Source organism: Argiope bruennichi, chromosome 8 (assembly GCF_947563725.1).
Source record: "Argiope bruennichi chromosome 8, qqArgBrue1.1, whole genome shotgun sequence".
Classification (NCBI taxonomy): Eukaryota; Metazoa; Arthropoda; class Arachnida; order Araneae; family Araneidae; genus Argiope; species Argiope bruennichi.
The window spans coordinates 46739723-46758453 of NC_079158.1; the positions used below are offsets into that span (position 1 = coordinate 46739723).

Genomic DNA, 18731 nt, shown 5'->3' on the forward strand with positions numbered 1-18731 from the left:
ATTCTCCACATGGAATGATTTTTCTCAATTAGGTTAAAATGGGTGCAAATACTATTATACCATGCAAAATATAGTAATTCAAGATTTTTGGACATCTGCATCACTATCACATTTAGTGACCTGAATACCTACAATTATAGACTTACAGAAGACTCCAAAAGTTAAATCTAGCTCTAGAATATATTTAAGTTTTTAGAGCACACATTTTGGAATTTATTCGCATTCATGAATAGATTTTCTTTTATGTGTTGCTTCCAAATAATACACACACATCAATAAAAATCTAAACAATGAACTTTATTCAAATCAAAACAATACAAAAACAACTGGTCTCTAACCAAAAGTTAAATATACCTACTTTTTAACAGCTTGAATTTTATGAGTACCTTTTTGCCAAGTAGCCAACTCTTTGCCGATGACAGAAAGATCAGGATTGGATTTGTACTGACCGGATTCCAAAGCACTATCGCTAAGTGTGTTCTTCAAAGACCGCCCGGATTTGATACCTTGTCTTTTAGCTTCATCAGCTGCACCAGACCGCTCAGATGGAGTATGCTGAGGACCCTCTGGTGATTTTTTACCTCTTCGTTTTTTATCTCCATGCTGCTTATTATCCGTTTGCACCGGGGAAGTTTCGGGTGCACTCTCATCAGTTCCTGGTCGAAAACAAAATGCTAAGTGCCTGCAATATCGATTGAAACAGAAATCTTAACCTACAGAATGTGAAAATTGTACAGGCGGTGTGAAGGAAGGAAAATAAAAATAGAGGATAGTTTAGCTTAGTTATATTAACTTCCCGTTTTAAAGCAACGCTAGGGCTATTTTGGGACGGACCTCGTAATTTGAACCACGGTCAGATGACGGGGCCGACACCTGAGCTGGCAATCCCTCTCAATACCAATTACTAAAAAATTAGAAAACACATTATGGGTGAAAATGGCATCGTTAAAAATAGTTACAAGTACATAAATACAAAGCGAATTTTCATATTATTTTAAATTTGATTTTAATAAATGATATGAAAATTTTGAATTGTTATGAAATTGAAATGATTTATTTTCCAAATATTAAAAAGTTGAAAATCGCTTATCAATGCATTCGCTATGATGCGGATGAAAATTTGCCTACTATCTTTTGAAACGTTATAAATACAGATAAAAGATTCTTATTGTGTTCTTTAACCTGCCTAAGTGCGTTCACCCATTATAGGGCATAATTCCAGGGCATTGACAAATACGATTTTTAGAGTTATATCAGGAGAAACAGATGAGTTAAATACTAAAACATCGACAATTCGTAGATTTGCCTTTTAATTTATAAAATAAAGTGTGGTAAAAAATATTTATCAGAGATCGTTCAGGGAAAACTGAAAGTGATAAGCATATTTATGACTGAGCGTTAAGGGTAAAAATATCATCGAATGTTTATTGGTTAGCATACTTACCCCTCCATTGTAGGTAATTTAAAACAACTTTATACAATTTTTTTTTTAGTTACTTAGAAATCATAGAATGCAAATTCAGCAATGTCTTACATTAAAGTTTGAAGCTTATTTTGCATTTATTAGGTTGACTGGGCGGATTGCTAAACTGCATAAAAATTAAATTGTTGCAATCTGATGCAATTTTATTAATAACATCTTAGCCACGTTTTGCTTTAAGAAGTACATTAAAATGTCGTAAAACTAAAGTATTGAAATAATCAATACATCAAAATTGATGTCAAAATATCAAAATAATTAGCAGGAAGGTTCCATTTTTTAAGAAATTCCGACTGCCTAAACAGTTTATTTTTAAAAATGAATGCTGAATTTAAATTAAATAAATCCAATAACAAATAATGATAATTAAATAAAAGAATAAGGATTGATATAAGGAACACAGGTGATGTTTCATGTATAAAAAATTTTTCCATTGTCATTTTGACAAATTGACAATGGAAAACGTTTTATTGACAAATGCTGGAACTTAATGTCGTTACGAAAATCCTTACATCGTGAATGGGCAGTGGTAAGCATATTTATCAATTTTGAATTTAAATGATATTTAACTATAAATTTAATGCATTTCAGAGCTATTAAGGTAACTCAATCTAAATTTAAGTATCTTATTACCCTATTTATCATTTTTAAATACTTATTTATGCCCTCATAAAAAAAATTTACAGGCGGTAAGAATATATACCAGAGAACTATAAAGGGTTAAGTCTTTGTTATTTTTTTTGCGTTCATTCCAAAACTAAAGGGCAAGCTTAGACTTAAGGTGTTATAGAGGAAACTGTATGCTTCCAGTACATATTAAATAATTAGAGTACACTCCCGATTATCCGCGGCGCGGCCACCGCGGATAACAAAAATCGCGGATAATCCGAAAAAAGCTAAAAACGGGTATTGCAAAACAGAAAACAGTCATTCAAACTTTGAAAAATCGTTTTATGTACAATAAAACGTAAAATAAACAGCAGGAAATGTTTCACAAACGCTTAATATTTTAGTATATCACTCAAAACTAACCTAAAATGAATTTTGTCAATGAAAACAGAAAAGTGCTTTGTACTTACGAGAGGCGTCAAGGATACACAGAAAAATTAATATATATGTACTGTTTTAATACTGTAATATATTATGTAATTACAAAAGTATAACTGTAAAACTACACCTTTTTGAAGAAATCAGTCATTTGTGTTTGCTTCTTGCTTTGGAAGCATTTTCTCTTTGCTTGAAAACAAACAAAAAATACTTAGTGCGACAGGCGCGGATAATCCGCTCCGCGGATAAACCGCCCGCGGATAATCGGGAGTTTACTGTATATCAATTCTGTAATAGTTAATAATGTGCAATAAGGAGGGTGCATGTAAGAGAAGCCTTCAACCTGATACATAAGAGGTAACAACTATGGTAAATTAAATGCACGAGAGGGCGCTCTGTATTCTTCCGATGATAGCCAGAGTGCAGAGTTCGCAGCAAAAGAGAGATGTCAGCCGAGAAGGGTGGGATCGGAACTCGAAAAGACATGATCCTCTGAAAAAGGCCGAAACTGGAATTCTTGCGTATAAGAATTCATCTGCAAATGCCCAATGTACCACGCGTATATGGGAAAGACCATTTTAACAACATCAACCGTCCATCTTCATGTAATATAAGTTACTGAATTCTCACTTGTAAAAATCATCTTTTGTTAATCAAGAAATAAAACGACTATGCTAATCCAAGTGGACTAATGCATAAAAATCCACCACATCCACACAACTGATATACTGCAGGTAAAAAAATGTTATCGCTAGATTCGCTTTGTAGCCTCCCGTTCTCTGCTTCATAATTTTTTTAAGAATCTGCTTAGGCCCATCAGGCCATAGCACTTCCTGTAGTGAATTTTTGATAATTATAACTACTAGGAATGCACTGAGACGAAGGTTTTTTTTTTTTTTTTTAAGTGTTTATCCATGCAAACAATTTGTTTTATAAATGTTAGAGATTTAAAATATATGAAAACGAAACTTTTAAAAACTTTTTTATTTGCTTTATCTACAGCTAGCTCATGCTTACCTTTCTTTTTTCTGAACCAACGACGTGGAGGAGATTTATCATCCGTCTAAAACAAAAAATTTAAAAAGGAAAATCACAAGAATTTCAATCAAAATAAAACGTTTGAAGAGAAAAATCATAACGAAGCTCTCAACTTTTTCTTTCAAGAGTAGAATGCATCCGTTCACAGATGCCTCTATTTTTGAAAGGGAAAGCAAAAGGTAGGAGATACTCATTAGATTTTTGCTTTGTCAATTTTGAAAAAAATAAACGAACATTATATTGCATTTCGATTTACAGAAAATTACTTTGAATTTTCAAAAACATTTATTCCAGGAAACATAAATAATTGTGTAACTAAATCAAAAAGATCAATGATAAAATCATTCAGAACCCCCCCCCCCCCATAAGAATTGGCAAGTTTACATGACGAATTATAAATGGTTCATTAAAGGGTACTTGGATTTTATAGATATTTCAATAGTAGGACTTAAATTAGGAAATCATTTTGTTTTTCACTTTGCTTTGTACTTTTATTTTGAATTCTGCTTTTAATCAGCTGTGAGCAAACATGGTCAACTGCATCTGGATTGATTTTGATTAATATTATCAAAAGACACAATGTGCTAATATAGTCTTTGCGATATTTTAAAAATAATCTCAATTAAAACTCCAAAGAGTTGAAGGAGTGAATCAAATTTTTTAAAAATTATTTTAAAAGAAATACTCCATATGATTTATTGTTAATCAAAAATAGTTATTATTTTTCATGAGAATAGTTTTATCATAGTAATGTTCGAGCTTTTTGCTCATCTGTTCTCTTATGACTTTTTAAGCCCTTTGATCATATAAAGAGCAACGATAGTGTACATGATATGGCATACTGACTTTCAACAGAAAATAAACTGAACAAAAAGTTTTATATGTTACTATACAGATATATATTACACATTATTTAAAAATGCTAGATTTTTAAGTTGAAAAAAGTTAATTACCACATTGGGTCATTTTAGAGTCTAGCCGTAAACCATTCCTGAAGTGAGGTATTCATTACATCCTTGTACCCATTTGAATATAAACTTTTCTCTTTATAAATTATTTTAATATTCTTTTATATAAAATTCTTTTTAAATTCATGATCCACTCTGTTTGTAATATGTTGCACTACAGTCATCTTTATGAAATAGCTACATCAAAACATGAAGGTGTTTGTAAAACTCTTGATATTAGTTTTACAACATTTGTTTAATCATGTAATGAGCACATTGTCGTTTTGAAATTACCTTCAACGCATTTTAACTTTTAGTCACCTAAGCAGATGGAAATTCAATGTTTCTAGTTCGATAATGGATGATAATTTTATCATCAATTGTCAGTCTTCTAAACTGTTAAGTGTACAGCATGTTGTTTTGCTTTATTATTCTAGGTCTTTGCATGCAACTCTGGCATCTTTGTTTGTAAGATATGCTACAACTTGTTTGAAAAAGACTATGAAAATCGCCCATCTGTGATTCCAAATAAATGTTCCCATCAATGCCCCATCCATAAACTGAGAAATCATAGCTACTTGATACAATGAAAGTTGTCAAGGATGCGTGATAAATAATCATCATTCAATAATTTTCCGAAAGAATTTCAAACACTGGTTTGGGCGTAATAAGATGATCATTCAGATGTACACTGTAGCTATCAACAAAATTTATAAATAGTAGACATATATGTGAAATGGTAACTGACTAAAACATTCTACTTTTAAAATTCTATTTCTCTCATTATCAAGCTTCAGTAGACTGTTCACTATTTTTGACCGATTTATGCATATTGAAATATAATTTTTAATTATAAAACTTCCTTGATGTAGAACTTTGAATCGGAATTGAAAAAGAGACAAATTAAAAAAAAAAATTTAAAATGCTTCTCGGAGAATGTTAAAAAGAATTATTTTATCTTATTACTCACTCTCATTTTTTAAAAATGCTTTTTTGATTGCATTATTTTTTTAACAGATTAAAATTCAGAATGTCAAAACTTTAATATCTAACACTGTTGTAGCTTTAAGATAATATTAATCTCTGTTGTAAAGAACAACAACTTTCATAAATCTAACTGCTATCTATCTATCTATCTATATAATATGACAGTATAACAAAAACTGTTTAAAACATTGAAAATAATACCTAAGTGCAAAACACGCGAATTGTTTAAAAATAGATTTTTTTTTTTTGTTCAAGCAATTTCAACTGTTAATTCTACATCATGCAAACTACAAAGAAAATATCAATATTATAATGAATTGCAAATTTTTAAAAATTTTTACTCACCCTCTTTCATATGATATTAATAAAATATTTATGAAATAAAAATATATTCATTAAATCATAATTCAGGTCTGAATTTAATTGAAAATTTAAATGTTCATCTTTTAAACTCTTACAATTCGCTCCTAATTCTAATGAGCATTTGTTGAAAAATGCAGGGATTTCAAATACTAATATTTTTTTCTTATTAGTAAAAAAAAAAAAAAAAAAAAAAAAATTACTCACTTACATATATTTTAAAATCTGTTGTTTTCTGATAACTATTTTTTTACTCGTATATTAACTTCCTTAAATAAAATTAACCTTAACTTTCTTGAATACTTAATTTAATTCTTATCATCCAAGATTTGCTTGCTTGTATATCAATTCGTTTTCAGAACTTTCATTTCTTTTTTTAATTATTATGACTTAAATAATTATATTCTAATAACTGTCAATAGTAAAATTTTTTGCTTATTTACTTCCTATTCATAAGTGGAAAATTGAAAATAAATATGTAAAACTTAAGAGAATTCAATGCAATATGCTTAAATTAAGATATTATATAAAATGATAGACTTTATAAAATTTGAAGTAATTTTTCTTCACACCTTAAAAAAGAAAAATGAATATAATTAGATTAAAGTGAACTATAATTTTATGATTTAAAGAATTTAAATTAGCATACAGATGTAGCATCTTTTTTTCCAGATGTAGCAGCAGCACCTTTATTTCCTTTTTTGCGAGTAGCAAGCCAATCGATAAATTTCATGTATGGCCACAAACATAAGAAGAATGCATTCATTGCAAAGATAATTTCTTCACTAAAAACTCGAACAGGCTTTTTACTATAATAAAAGAAAAAAAAAGCACATTTTAGTCATACTGACATTTTTTTAAGAAAGAGCATTAATTTTATGAACTTCACTTTAAATTAGCTTACTCTCGGAAATCATATTACTTCTAGATTTTAAATAACCAATATATATATATATTAATTTACAATATATATTAATTATGTAAATTATTATATATTACTTAATATATAATAATTTACATATTTATTTATAATTCACTTAAAATTTTTCTTTTAAAAGAGAATTTTTTTACTTCATTTTAAGATAATGTAAGACCAAAGACAATTGCTATTCATCACATTAAAATGCGTATACTCAATCGATTCTATGGAAGATATTTTGAATTTCATATATTTATTTGGATAAGAGGAAAAAATGTGTGCTAGAATTTTCTATAATTCTCGGATAGATCAAAGGTGGTAATATTCAAGAATTTTTTTGATATTATTCATTGCCCATAGTACTTTAAACTACTTTTGGAACATTCAGGTCTTTAATTATTTACATAAAAAGTGTTCTGGTAAAGTTATGATTGATTGAAAGGCAATTAATGGAGATTAAAAGAGAATTATTATTATAGAAAGAACTGGTAGGAAAATATAAAGACAGAGATGGATAATGAATTAACCACATAAATAACTGAGTATTGATATACTATAAACACTAACGTACGTGGCACAGAAATTGTAATTATTTATTGTATAATGACAATAGTTAATTATAAGTAAACCATTTTACGAATTTCAGACAGTTTCGTTAAACATTTTTACAGCTACATTAAACTGAGCACCTCTCTTAGATAATTATTGAAGTTGCAGATTGTTCGAGGTAAGGTTCGCCATGTCACCAAAGAAGATATAAAATAATCAAGAAATAGGCTTTAAACAAAGTTTAATCAAACTTAAAGGTTGGTTTAACCGATTCCAGATAGCTTATCAAAAATGATGTACTTATCTTCTAAAAGACTCAAGAAATTATCCTTTTAATGATATCAGTTCCATTTCTGCACAATTTTTTTTCTTTCAATTTTAATTACATTTTTTAAATTCAATTATTACACAAATGGAAACAATGCTTTTAAACTTTACTGTGGAATTTAAACTCATTCATGAAAACATTAAATTGCTTGCTTTTAAATCCGAAGTAAGATTTTCCTTTCTGCTTTCATTTTGTAATATATACACTTTTTAATTTGCATTAAACTGATTCGATTAACTTTATATCTTTCAGTTATATCAAATAACAAGATTAATCATTTAACAGCTAAGCAATTAATAATATGGGGTAGAATATTGATTGCTAAAGGAGGCTAGCATGAATGAATTATTTGTAATATGGGTTGATATATTAGATAACTACATTATTGCCTGTGCATCAAAAGAATTTTGATTTGGTGATGTAAAAGTTATAACCGAGTTTGAATACTCATCTGTTGCACATTGATTGTGTTGTATGTCGATGATCAGCAGGCAAAATTTTTTAACTCTTTAAATGCCTAATGTTTTTTTTTGGGGGGGGGCGGATAAGTTATACATATGCTCCAAAAGTTGTATATATATATATATAAATAATATAATTATATTCAAATTATGTTTTGTTTTGAAAATATTTCAATGAAAAACGAAAGAAATAAATGATCAAAATAGATCATTACTATAACCTCTAAATTATACATTTATGTATGATATTTCATTATAATATAAAAACTAAACCAAAAATATTATTCTATGTATATATATATATAATGAAACTAAACTGTCAGGTGTACCAAATATATTGTGTATGTAAAATTCCAAAATCCAAAATGAAGATCTTGGAAACTAATGGGTAAATCAAACAAACTAGTAAAAGGTTATTTTTGTTGCTCTTGGTAAAGCCCCTGGGAAATAATTTAACTTCGACATTTATTTAATCTTTCTTAAAAGCAAAATTATTTGTATATTTTTATTGTAGTAATCTTATGTCTGTTAGGAAGATCGTTTGTGAAAATAATATAGTGTTGCTATTTTATAAACAAGGCATAAGACACATGCTTTGTTGAATCTCAAAGTTGAGATTCAACAATTTAATCGGAAATTTTTTTTTAAGCCTACCTTAAAAAGTTTCAAATTTTCTTTTATTTCTTTAGAAGTATGTAAAAAAATTGATTCTGAATTTTCCCTTTTATAATCAACATAACAATAAAACTTCACAGCATACTTAGAAGAACTATAATTAATTACTACTGCAACCTACCTACCAAGAAACCTACTTCTCAACTTATAAGAATTTATATGTTTTATGAAAAGAAAAGTACTGAAATTAAATATATGATTCTATATTGTCAATTATTATATGTAAAATGATTAATATATTTTTGTACTCATTTTGTAATAAGTTTTCAATATCAATAATAAATTTAATATTAATCAAACTTTTACATTAAATTTTGCTGTCATCTTTACATTTTATACATTCATAATACAATACATAAAACTGATCATATATAAATTTATATTATTTAATTACCCATTAATGAATGAACTACCATAATTACAAGAAAATAATAAAAGAGAGGGTACGATTCTAACTTGAATCTTAAAAAGACATATGGCCAGATTCAAATATAATAAATTTTAAAAAAATGTTTTGTTTCAAATATAAAAAAAATATGCATAAAACAAGATGAAAAGTGGGAATCCATATACTCTATTATGTATCATTAGAATTTTCTAGTAAAAAAATTACTTATATAAATATATACTTTAATAAATAGTATCCTACATAAGGTTGTCAGATGAATAAAATTCATTAACTGAATATTAGAGCTTACGTATCAGGATGAATAGGATGGCCTTCTTCATCATATACAACACCCCTTTTCTTCAGATCAGGTTCAAAATAATGTTTGATTTTTCTTTTTCCAAAAATTAATTTTTCAAGGCCATAGTAGGATATATTCTTGCGGCCCATAACACCACATAAGCCTTTACTTAAACCTGAAAAATAATATAAATGTATTTTATAAACAATAATAATTTTCTTAAGTTTATATTAAAAAAATTATGATAAATCAATGTAAAACTTTAATTTTAGAATTGAATTCATTTTTTATCATTAAAAATGCAATAAGAAATACAATATAGAAAATATAGCAATAATTCTCAATTGAAATAAAATTAATTGCCTTAAATAATTTTATAAACGTATTTTGCCTCTTTGCTTTGAAATTCTTCAAATCAAATGACAATAAATACATCAAATTATAGAGAAGCATATCTAGTTACAGAAACATTCTGCAACTTGTTTTCTGGGTATAAAAAGGTGCTATAAAGTCTTCTGCAATCAGGTAGAGAAGAAGAAAAGAAAGAAATTTTAAAATTTGATCTGAAATAAAATGTATTTAAAAAAAGCTCAGCAAAGCAGAAGAATTATTTATTAAAATCCATGTTGTTTTAACTGCTGCAAATTTTGCAATCACAAAGAAAGTTTGTTGCTGTTGTTGCGCATCCCCCAAAACAGCAGAGTTATATCAAGTCTATGAAATTGTGCACCTTGACGAAGTCCAATACTAACAATGGATTGTAATAAGATCCTGTTTGGAGATCCAGACAAATAAGAATGTGATCAGGTAAAGCCTCTTACGTAAAATACTTGGGGCAGACTTCAAAGCGCTTAGAACCCACAGAATATTTTATAATTTGAAGATACCCATTGAGAAAGTGAGTAAGGGTAGACTGATCCTACCTACAACAATCAAGAGTCGGAGAGTTCTCTGGACAGCAGTTCTTATATCAGTGATGTACTAGTGGGGCAAGCCAAGTGGCTTTATTCTGGCTTTTAACTCTTGAGAAAATTTCTACGTCAAAGGTAAATTTGAAGGTCATTTATTAGAAGAATCCATATATAGAACAACTTTCAGTAAATGCACATTTCTTGATTTATCTAAAAATCAGTTGAATTCAAAGCTGAATTTTAGATAAATCAAGAAATGTGTATTTATAGAAAGTTATTAAATATATAGATTTTCTAATAAATGACCAACACAGTAAAATATAATTTATGGCCCAAGACAATATTGACTGTTTTGAAACTAAATAAAGAAATGAGTTCCCTGCTCTGCAAATTTTTAGATTCCATACTTGCCCTGATAGCAGCCAAGATCTAGAGGCTCAGAGTTGCTTTCAGGAACATTGACCACCATTAACTCCAAAACCCAATATGGCAGTTTCAATTGGTCCCATGCAGATTAACCATTTAAGTGACCAGCTGCCAAATGATTAATACTTTTAAGATCAATAGTTCACCACCCATCTAAATGGTCAGACAAATTATCAACATATACAGCTTTTGCTGTTCATATGAAGATAAAACAAATAGAGTAGCAACATCTTCTTATGAAGTGCCAACAGGTAAAAGAAGAAAGATGACATAAAAGTAAAATTTGGATGGTAAAAAAAGATCGAAGAGGTGTGAGATCCACAATCTTTGGGTGGGACATGCACATTTACCAAATGAATATAAGCCTCTCAGGGTTAAACACTCTTAGAATTACTTATCCTTATGGTTCATCATTAGCATTCAATCAGGTTATCACATATGAGGGATATAACAAGATGGGAAAGTAAAACAAACTACAGTATCATTAATGTTTCATAGCAATTAGGTGGAGGAAGAGGAAAGAAAATCCTGTTGAATTACATATATATAGTGATTGTAAACAACAAAAACCTGCTAATATAGCATTTGTATTGTTATAAGGAAAAAAAATTAAATTTCTTATTCAATATGTTCGTGTTTTTCTAACGCTTGATTTTATTGGATTTTCGAACTTTACACTACTGGGAAAAAAAATTCTCCATGGATAAGCCATCAGTTTCTCTAAAAAAGGCATCAATGCTTTAATGCTTTTGATGAGGGGAAAAAAATCGTATATACCGGGTGTCCCATAAATTTGTAAATACTTTAAAAATTCATAAAAATTGAAGGAATGAGTATATTTTAATGCGGTTTGCGAAACTGTTATTCTCATGAAGGAAGATTTTTTTTTTCATACAAAAAAAAAAAAAAGCTTAAAAATGTGTCGATAAAAGGCGCTAAACACAAGCAAAACATACAATTCTACGGGAAAAATACTTTTATTTGCATGCAAGCGTTTACATGCGCATCACACCAGTACTACAGTACTTGTTCTATGTGTCTGCCATCACCACAAATAACAGTTTGGAAGCGGGAAACAACACTGGTAACTGCATCATACAGCATATCCGGATGAATGCATGAGATTTCGCTGCGAATGGCTTCCCTTAGCTGAACTAACGAAGTTGGCCTATGGCGGTACACCCGAGACTTAAGGTAATCCCATAGCCAAAAATCAAGGGGTGTTAAATCTGGTGAGACGTGGGGGCCATTCATGTGTAAAGTGACGGCTGATTATCCGTTCTTCAGTAAAAGTTCTTATCAAAATGCCTTCACTTCGGTGTTGATGTGAGGAGGTGCCCCGTCTTGCATGAATGTCACTGTGTCAAGGACATCGTGTTCCAATAAGGACAATATCACTTCCTTCTGTAACATTTCCAAGTAACTTGTTCCATTAACTGAACATGTCTTCCATCCTGCTTTTTTACAGGGCTTTTCAAAGAAAAAAGGGCCTACAATAATAGATGCAGTGAAACCACACCAAACAGTAACCCGTGGTAAATGCAGGGGCTTCTCAGTGAAAGCATGTGGATTCTCATGTGCCCATATTCTACAGTTATGGGTATTAACTGCTCCATGCAAAGCAAAATGTGCCTCATCTGTCCACAATATTTTCAGCAGCCATCGCGGATCATCTTCAATTTTCGCCAAAGCCCGATTTGAGAATTCCAATCTCTTAGCTGTATCATTTGGTAAGAGCTGATGTAGCGATTGCAATTTGTATGGGTACAATGGGCAATTTGTATGGGTACAATTGCAATACACCATGAAGGATACGGTACATCGAAGTCTTTGGTATACCAGTTATTCGTGCCACTTCTTGTGCGCTACTGACTGCACTTGTAGACTGTTCCCTTAGCGTGTCCATTTGCGAAGAGACATCGGGGGTACGGACTGTTGTTAAAAGAGGTGCACCACTGCGTGGCCGATGACACAAACTTCCAGTTTCTTCGAAACAACGTACTAGAGAAACAAGTCCAGCAGGAGTGATCGGACCTGAACCTTTCTTCAATCTTTTCTGGGTCCTAAACTTTCGTAAGGCTTCAGCCACCGATTCGTTGCTGACATAAAACAACCTTACCAATAGTGCTTTATCCACCAGTGTCAACATCTTAATACAAACCTTATGCAAACCTTTAGAAATGATGTGTCAATCGCTCACTCTGCCTTTCATAAGACTTTAATTTGCATATTTCCACTGATTTGCTTGCGTGCAGCGCCCTCTATTGACAAATTTTTTTTTCTGTATCAAAAAAAATCCCCCTTCATGAGAATAATAGCTTCGCAAACCGCATTCAAATATACCCAGTCCTTCAATTTTTATGAATTTTTAAAGTATTTACAAATTTATGGGACACCCGGTATAATCGAACACATTTGAGCAGCTTCCAAATGAACCTTTTTTATAAACTTAATGAAATCAACTTCATCAATTCTCAAATTCAGTCAATATTCATAAATTCATATTAGTTTCGATGATGAAACCAATATTTTTTGCCAGGAAGAATTTTTTTACTTTTTAAGATGATTTTTATAAGTCAACCAATGTTCAACCAATTATTCAAACCAATAAAAATTCTTCATTTTTCAATGAATGGAAGTTTTATTCTTTGCTGAATCATTCAAAATTAGTAACATTATCATCATTAATAAAAAAATGCATTCATAATGAAATTCAATTAAAATTAATCCCTTTCTAAAATAGACAACTAAAAGATGCATTGTGTTTAGTGAGTGCTAATACAAAAACAGATGAACTAACCAAATTTGAAAAATATCAAGTTTAATGTAAAAAGAAAGAAAGTATGAATCCGGCCTGAAGACTTTCTCAAGCGTCATCCTTGGGCACAACTGTTTTGTTCAAAAAATTATAAAAATACAAAAAAAATATCGAGTCTGTGGAACAAAAAGTGTAAAACTTGTCCACTAATTGGCAAAGTACAAATTTAAAATGAAATATCAAACTTGCAGATGTTTTGTAAAAAAAAAAAAAAAATCTTATTTTTAAGATAAATTGTAAAGAATGTGATTTAAATTATATAGGATAAACTAGTACTGAACTTAATAAAAGAATTAATAACCATAGATCTGCTATTAAAAACTTTATAAAAAGTGAGACTTCTGGCTATGAACTATTACACTTTCAATGCCATAATTTTAATAACATCACTATTTACATTTTGGAAGATAATATTATAAACTTAAACAAAATATTAGACTTTATAATATTTATATTGGTAACTTAAAAACTTTGTTTCATTATGGACTCAAGAGTAAGTTAAATGGTTACGTGGATTTAAATAATATCTGCATTTATAACAATTCTAACATTTTTAAATATTTTTTGGATATGGAAAACTATAGCAAAAGATTTAAGAGAGGTAAAAGTAGAGGCAGCAATTATCCTATTACATCTGATGATTTTCAGAATTATTGTAATCTGGATCATAATAGTGAGAACATTCATAAAATTAGGAAATATATTTTTAGCCTTAGAAAAAAATAAAATTAAATGGCTTATGAATAATAGATTTGGAGATATAAAGTTTGAAATTTTTTTTTAATTAAATTTATAATTCTAGATCTAATTCAATTTAGAAGCGCATTTCAAGCGGGTTTTTTACACTTTAAATTGCTTAATACTTTCACTTAATTGCAGAATTAAAATTAAAAAATTTAGTAATTCAATACGCATGTCAGATTTATCATTCTATATGAAGGTGTTAAGAAGAACCAATGCATGCAATTGAGAAGATAAAACTCACTATTTGGGAGGGTTATTAGCTTGCAATAACTACGAATTAAAAACATATTTAACAATAAGAATGCATGCCAAAAAATGAAAATAGGGGAATTTCTAATCAAGTTCTAATTATTTCTTAATAAAATTCCATTTGTTTTTTAAGTTTAAATATATATTGAGAAATAAATACGTGGGTGATCTAAGATTTAATGTTTAAATTAATGTTAAGCATTTTTCATATCTTGCATAAAATAGTAAGTTTGCACATATATTTACAAATATTTTCTCTGGCCTTCTTAAGAAACAACACATCATTGTATTTTTTCCGCATTCTATATTATTTGTGTTCAAACTATAGTAAATTTTTGTTCAACATGCGCTCTTATTCTCATCGGATTCGAAACGCATCTGAATTTATGCTCATTATTGCAGTTCTTATTCAACAAATATATTAGATAAGAAACTATGCTAAAATATCGATATTTGACGAAAAAAAATCGAAAATTTATTATTTATTATTCTGGATTTCTAAAAGTTTCTTTTATAAAACTTTTTGTTTCAACTTTCATTTTATGTAGCTTCTGATATAAATAATAAGAGCATGCATTTGTTCATTTAACATGACACGTCGTTCTTTCACAATCTGTATTTCTATCTATAAACTATAATCTAGAATGAAATATAACCATATTTCTTCTAAATATATCACAGAGAAATTAAATCTTAAGAGTCTCATAAAGAAATAGACTCAAATATTGAGAATCTTTTGATGGTCAGTAAAAGAAACTGAGAACATTTAAAAAAAAAATACCCTTGTAAAGTTTTTAACAATGAAAGAAAGGATCAACATCTTAATAACAAAGGAGCTGAATAATACTTTATTTTTTTAATTAAATGTAAAATTAATTATTATGAGTTATTTTGAAGTTAAATCAGAGATACTGTGCTTGCCCCCCCATGTCGGATTTGTCTTGCCCCTCTCTGTCGGCAAATCCCTGCCCCTGCCTCTGAAAAAAAAAGTGACTTCTATACTCAGTTACCATAATATAATGTAATTAAATATCATATGGATTATGTTATAATCAGAGCCATGATATAAGAAAATATTTAAGAAAACTGAAATTAATATAATTAAGAATTGAATTTTAATAAATAAAAGATAACTAATGGGGGTGTTTTTCTAATAAATTCATAATGCATTTTTAATATTGCTCATTAATAATTTAATGGATGCTTTAAAAAATATCCCAATCATCCTGAAGGCAAATTACTTTGGTTCAAAGATGGCAGGAAAAGAAAAATTCACTCCCTTCTACCATTTCTTCCTTTAATTTCATAAGGGTTGGCGTTATAATGGTGAAACAAAATGAAAGAAAATGCAATTAATGGGAAATTAAGCTAAATAGTATTTCAACCTATGATTCCTGAGAGACTGCAGGTAATGAATAGCTTTCAGTACAAAAGCTGTTTGTTATGCGAGACAATATTTTGCTTAATATTACTATCTTTCTATCCTTAATTCTAAATGAGTTGTGAGAAAATAATAATTTCAAATCCCCACCATCTCCATCTCTTTTAAAACTGGATAGCCTTGAATGAGATTTGAACTCTTTCTACAACAGTTTATTTATTGTTTCAGAACAATATCATGAGCAAAGCATTATAAAATATAACCAAATTAAATTATTATTGTTATTTCTAAAAAAAAAACTTACCAATTAAAAGTAAAAAGAGAATTAAAGCAAGCAAGGCCAAAAAGGGATGAGCTATAAACCATGGCCTATATGGTGGCTTCGCAGTTAATATTGGTAGAGAACCTCTAAAGCCAGCTGCATGGTAATCTTCCTCTTCCATTGGTTCACAAGTCAGGCTTTCTCCCATACACTTTAAATAATGCAAACATTACCAATAAATACAACAGAAAGAATTAATTTCACAGAAACAGACAGCAGTGTATAAGAAAACAAATTTCTTACAGCACATAGACAATGCATATTGCAAATACATCTACGTAGTGGTTTCACAAGCACCTCTCTTTTTGAAACAACATCATATAGACTACTTCCTGCAACAACTGCAAAATAAAAAATAAAAAAGATTTTTTTTTTTTTTTATCTGCTTATAAGTCTGAGGTGTGTAGAAGTGAAGTATTAATCTTTATATAGAAAATTATGCTCAAAGAAGAAAAACTAGAGTAACAGAAAGAATGTATGGTATAAGAGAATACACTATCATCTTTGATTAATTACAGTGCAAAAAGTGGAAAATCTTGAAAATCAGAGATTTAATATCAAAAATCTTTGATAGAGAGCAGAAAATAAAGTGTATTGCAGAACCTATTTAGTGCAAAACAACACCCTACAAAATATCAACAGAAATTCTAAAACTGCTGATAAGAGAGCATCCAATACTTTAACTTCTGTCAGGACATAGAATAGTTTACATTTTAAAAATTATTAACATTAAAAATATTTTTAAAAATTTATAATAAAAAAATGATGAGAATAGCATTTAATAATAATAGTTTCATTTTCTATATAATTTGAAAAAATAGGAAGATAGTATGAACAAAATTATGCAGTTTTATTTTTTGATGAACATTGTTTGATTATAAACTTTAAACTACTTTTTCAGCAAAGAATTTGCGTCAAAATTCTTCATTAGTGGTACTGCAAAGAGTCTCAGATGATAATGCACCATCATTTTGTTCAAACATTTTATTTTACAAGGATATAGGTGTGGGTGTATAAAATTACTCACATTTTGATATATGGAAAATATTGCATTCAATGATGATGTTGTGTTCGCATTACCATGGAAAAGGGATGCAGTAGCTTCTGAGGGTAAAGACCCCTCAGTACCTGAGGGCAGAAGTCTGACTTCTAGCTCATACAAAGATGATACTCACACACAATACCTTTTTACAGGGGGATTCTTTCACATACCTCACAGATAGAACACAGGGACCAAGATGATTCGAAGCCGGGACACCCACTACCCCTAAGCCAGGACGCTAGCATTGTATTTAATAGCTGTACTGTATAAAGTATCCTCTCTAATCATGATCCAATAGTTAATTTCTAAACTGTTACAGAGAGATATATACTTTCAGTTAGAAAAATGCTCTAAATGACATTAAGAGTTTTATATTGTGTGAACCAATACATGCAATTTCGATAGACTTTTGATGTTTAAATTTTTGCTCTTTTGATCTTGTTAATCTCATAAAATAACTACACATATTAGCATTTTAAACAAAAAAGTATAATTTATCAAGTTATGAAAATATGAATATTGATATTTTAGATAATTTTAAATCATTTTAATGGCCACATCAAGAAAGATCTGCCAATCTACAAATGACATTGAAGGAAAAAAAAAAATTGTTTATTATAATAATTTGCATTCTATTTTATTAATGAATTTCATATCCTTCAGATACAATGCAAAATTTAAGCTAAAAAAGGTGACATTTTGAACAATTTCAATAAAAATTATTAAAGTTTCCATCATAATTTTTATTTTTAGTGCATGATAAAATTTTATTTTTTAATCAATAGTTTTATTATTTCATTTATTTCTGTAAATTGCAATATCATTGAAGTTACAAACATGCATTTGAACTTGTAAAATAATTTTTCTTTATATTAATTTTTTATATAAATATATCTATGAAAGGAAATTTTCAATTTAGAGCATAGCATCATTAATAAGTATGTTTTGTAAAGAATAAAACGGTCAAAACTAACCAGTGCATTTTAATGTTTCAGTTAATTCGATATTTCCAGGTTCTGTCTCAAGTACAAATTCTTCTGTTCTTTGTGGAGGGACTATATTGGTCACATTGGTAGAATCGGGAACTTCAAATTCGCAATCGATAGCTTTAGCAAACAATGAAGCTGGTGAAAGATCTTTATTAGAAAGATACACATAAAATTTGATTTTCTTTTCCATACTTGCAGTAATTACCTGAGATATTTGAATATGTTTCCTGGAAATAGAGAGGTATATTATAGATAAACGAATGAACAACTACTGTTTCCTATTAATTATCCAATGAGTTTTGCAATAAAAGCAAACCTATAATTTTATATAAAAAAATAATAGATAAAAGTATGAAAAAATTCTTGATG

The 18731-nt window shown here is 29.0% G+C and overlaps 1 protein-coding gene across 3 annotated transcripts in view; it reads right to left on the bottom strand.

Annotated features, from left to right (window-relative positions):
• Positions 1-334: 334 nt before the first annotated feature.
• LOC129981624 (hapless 2-like) overlaps positions 335-18731 on the bottom strand; it is a 40452-nt gene continuing 22055 nt past the window's right edge. The window contains exons 10-17 of one of the 3 annotated variants that reach the window (XM_056092538.1): positions 18348-18589; positions 16575-16672; positions 16314-16482; positions 9490-9655; positions 6509-6668; positions 3545-3590; positions 835-904; positions 335-682 (exon numbers count right to left, since the gene is read on the bottom strand). In XM_056092538.1, the coding sequence (XP_055948513.1) occupies positions 355-682; positions 835-904; positions 3545-3590; positions 6509-6668; positions 9490-9655; positions 16314-16482; positions 16575-16672; positions 18348-18589 (1279 nt within the window). In that variant the 3' untranslated portion in view covers positions 335-354. The remainder of the gene's footprint in view (positions 683-834; positions 905-3544; positions 3591-6508; positions 6669-9489; positions 9656-16313; positions 16483-16574; positions 16673-18347; positions 18590-18731) is intronic. The other 2 variants (XM_056092539.1, XM_056092540.1) reach the window with 2 other exon arrangements.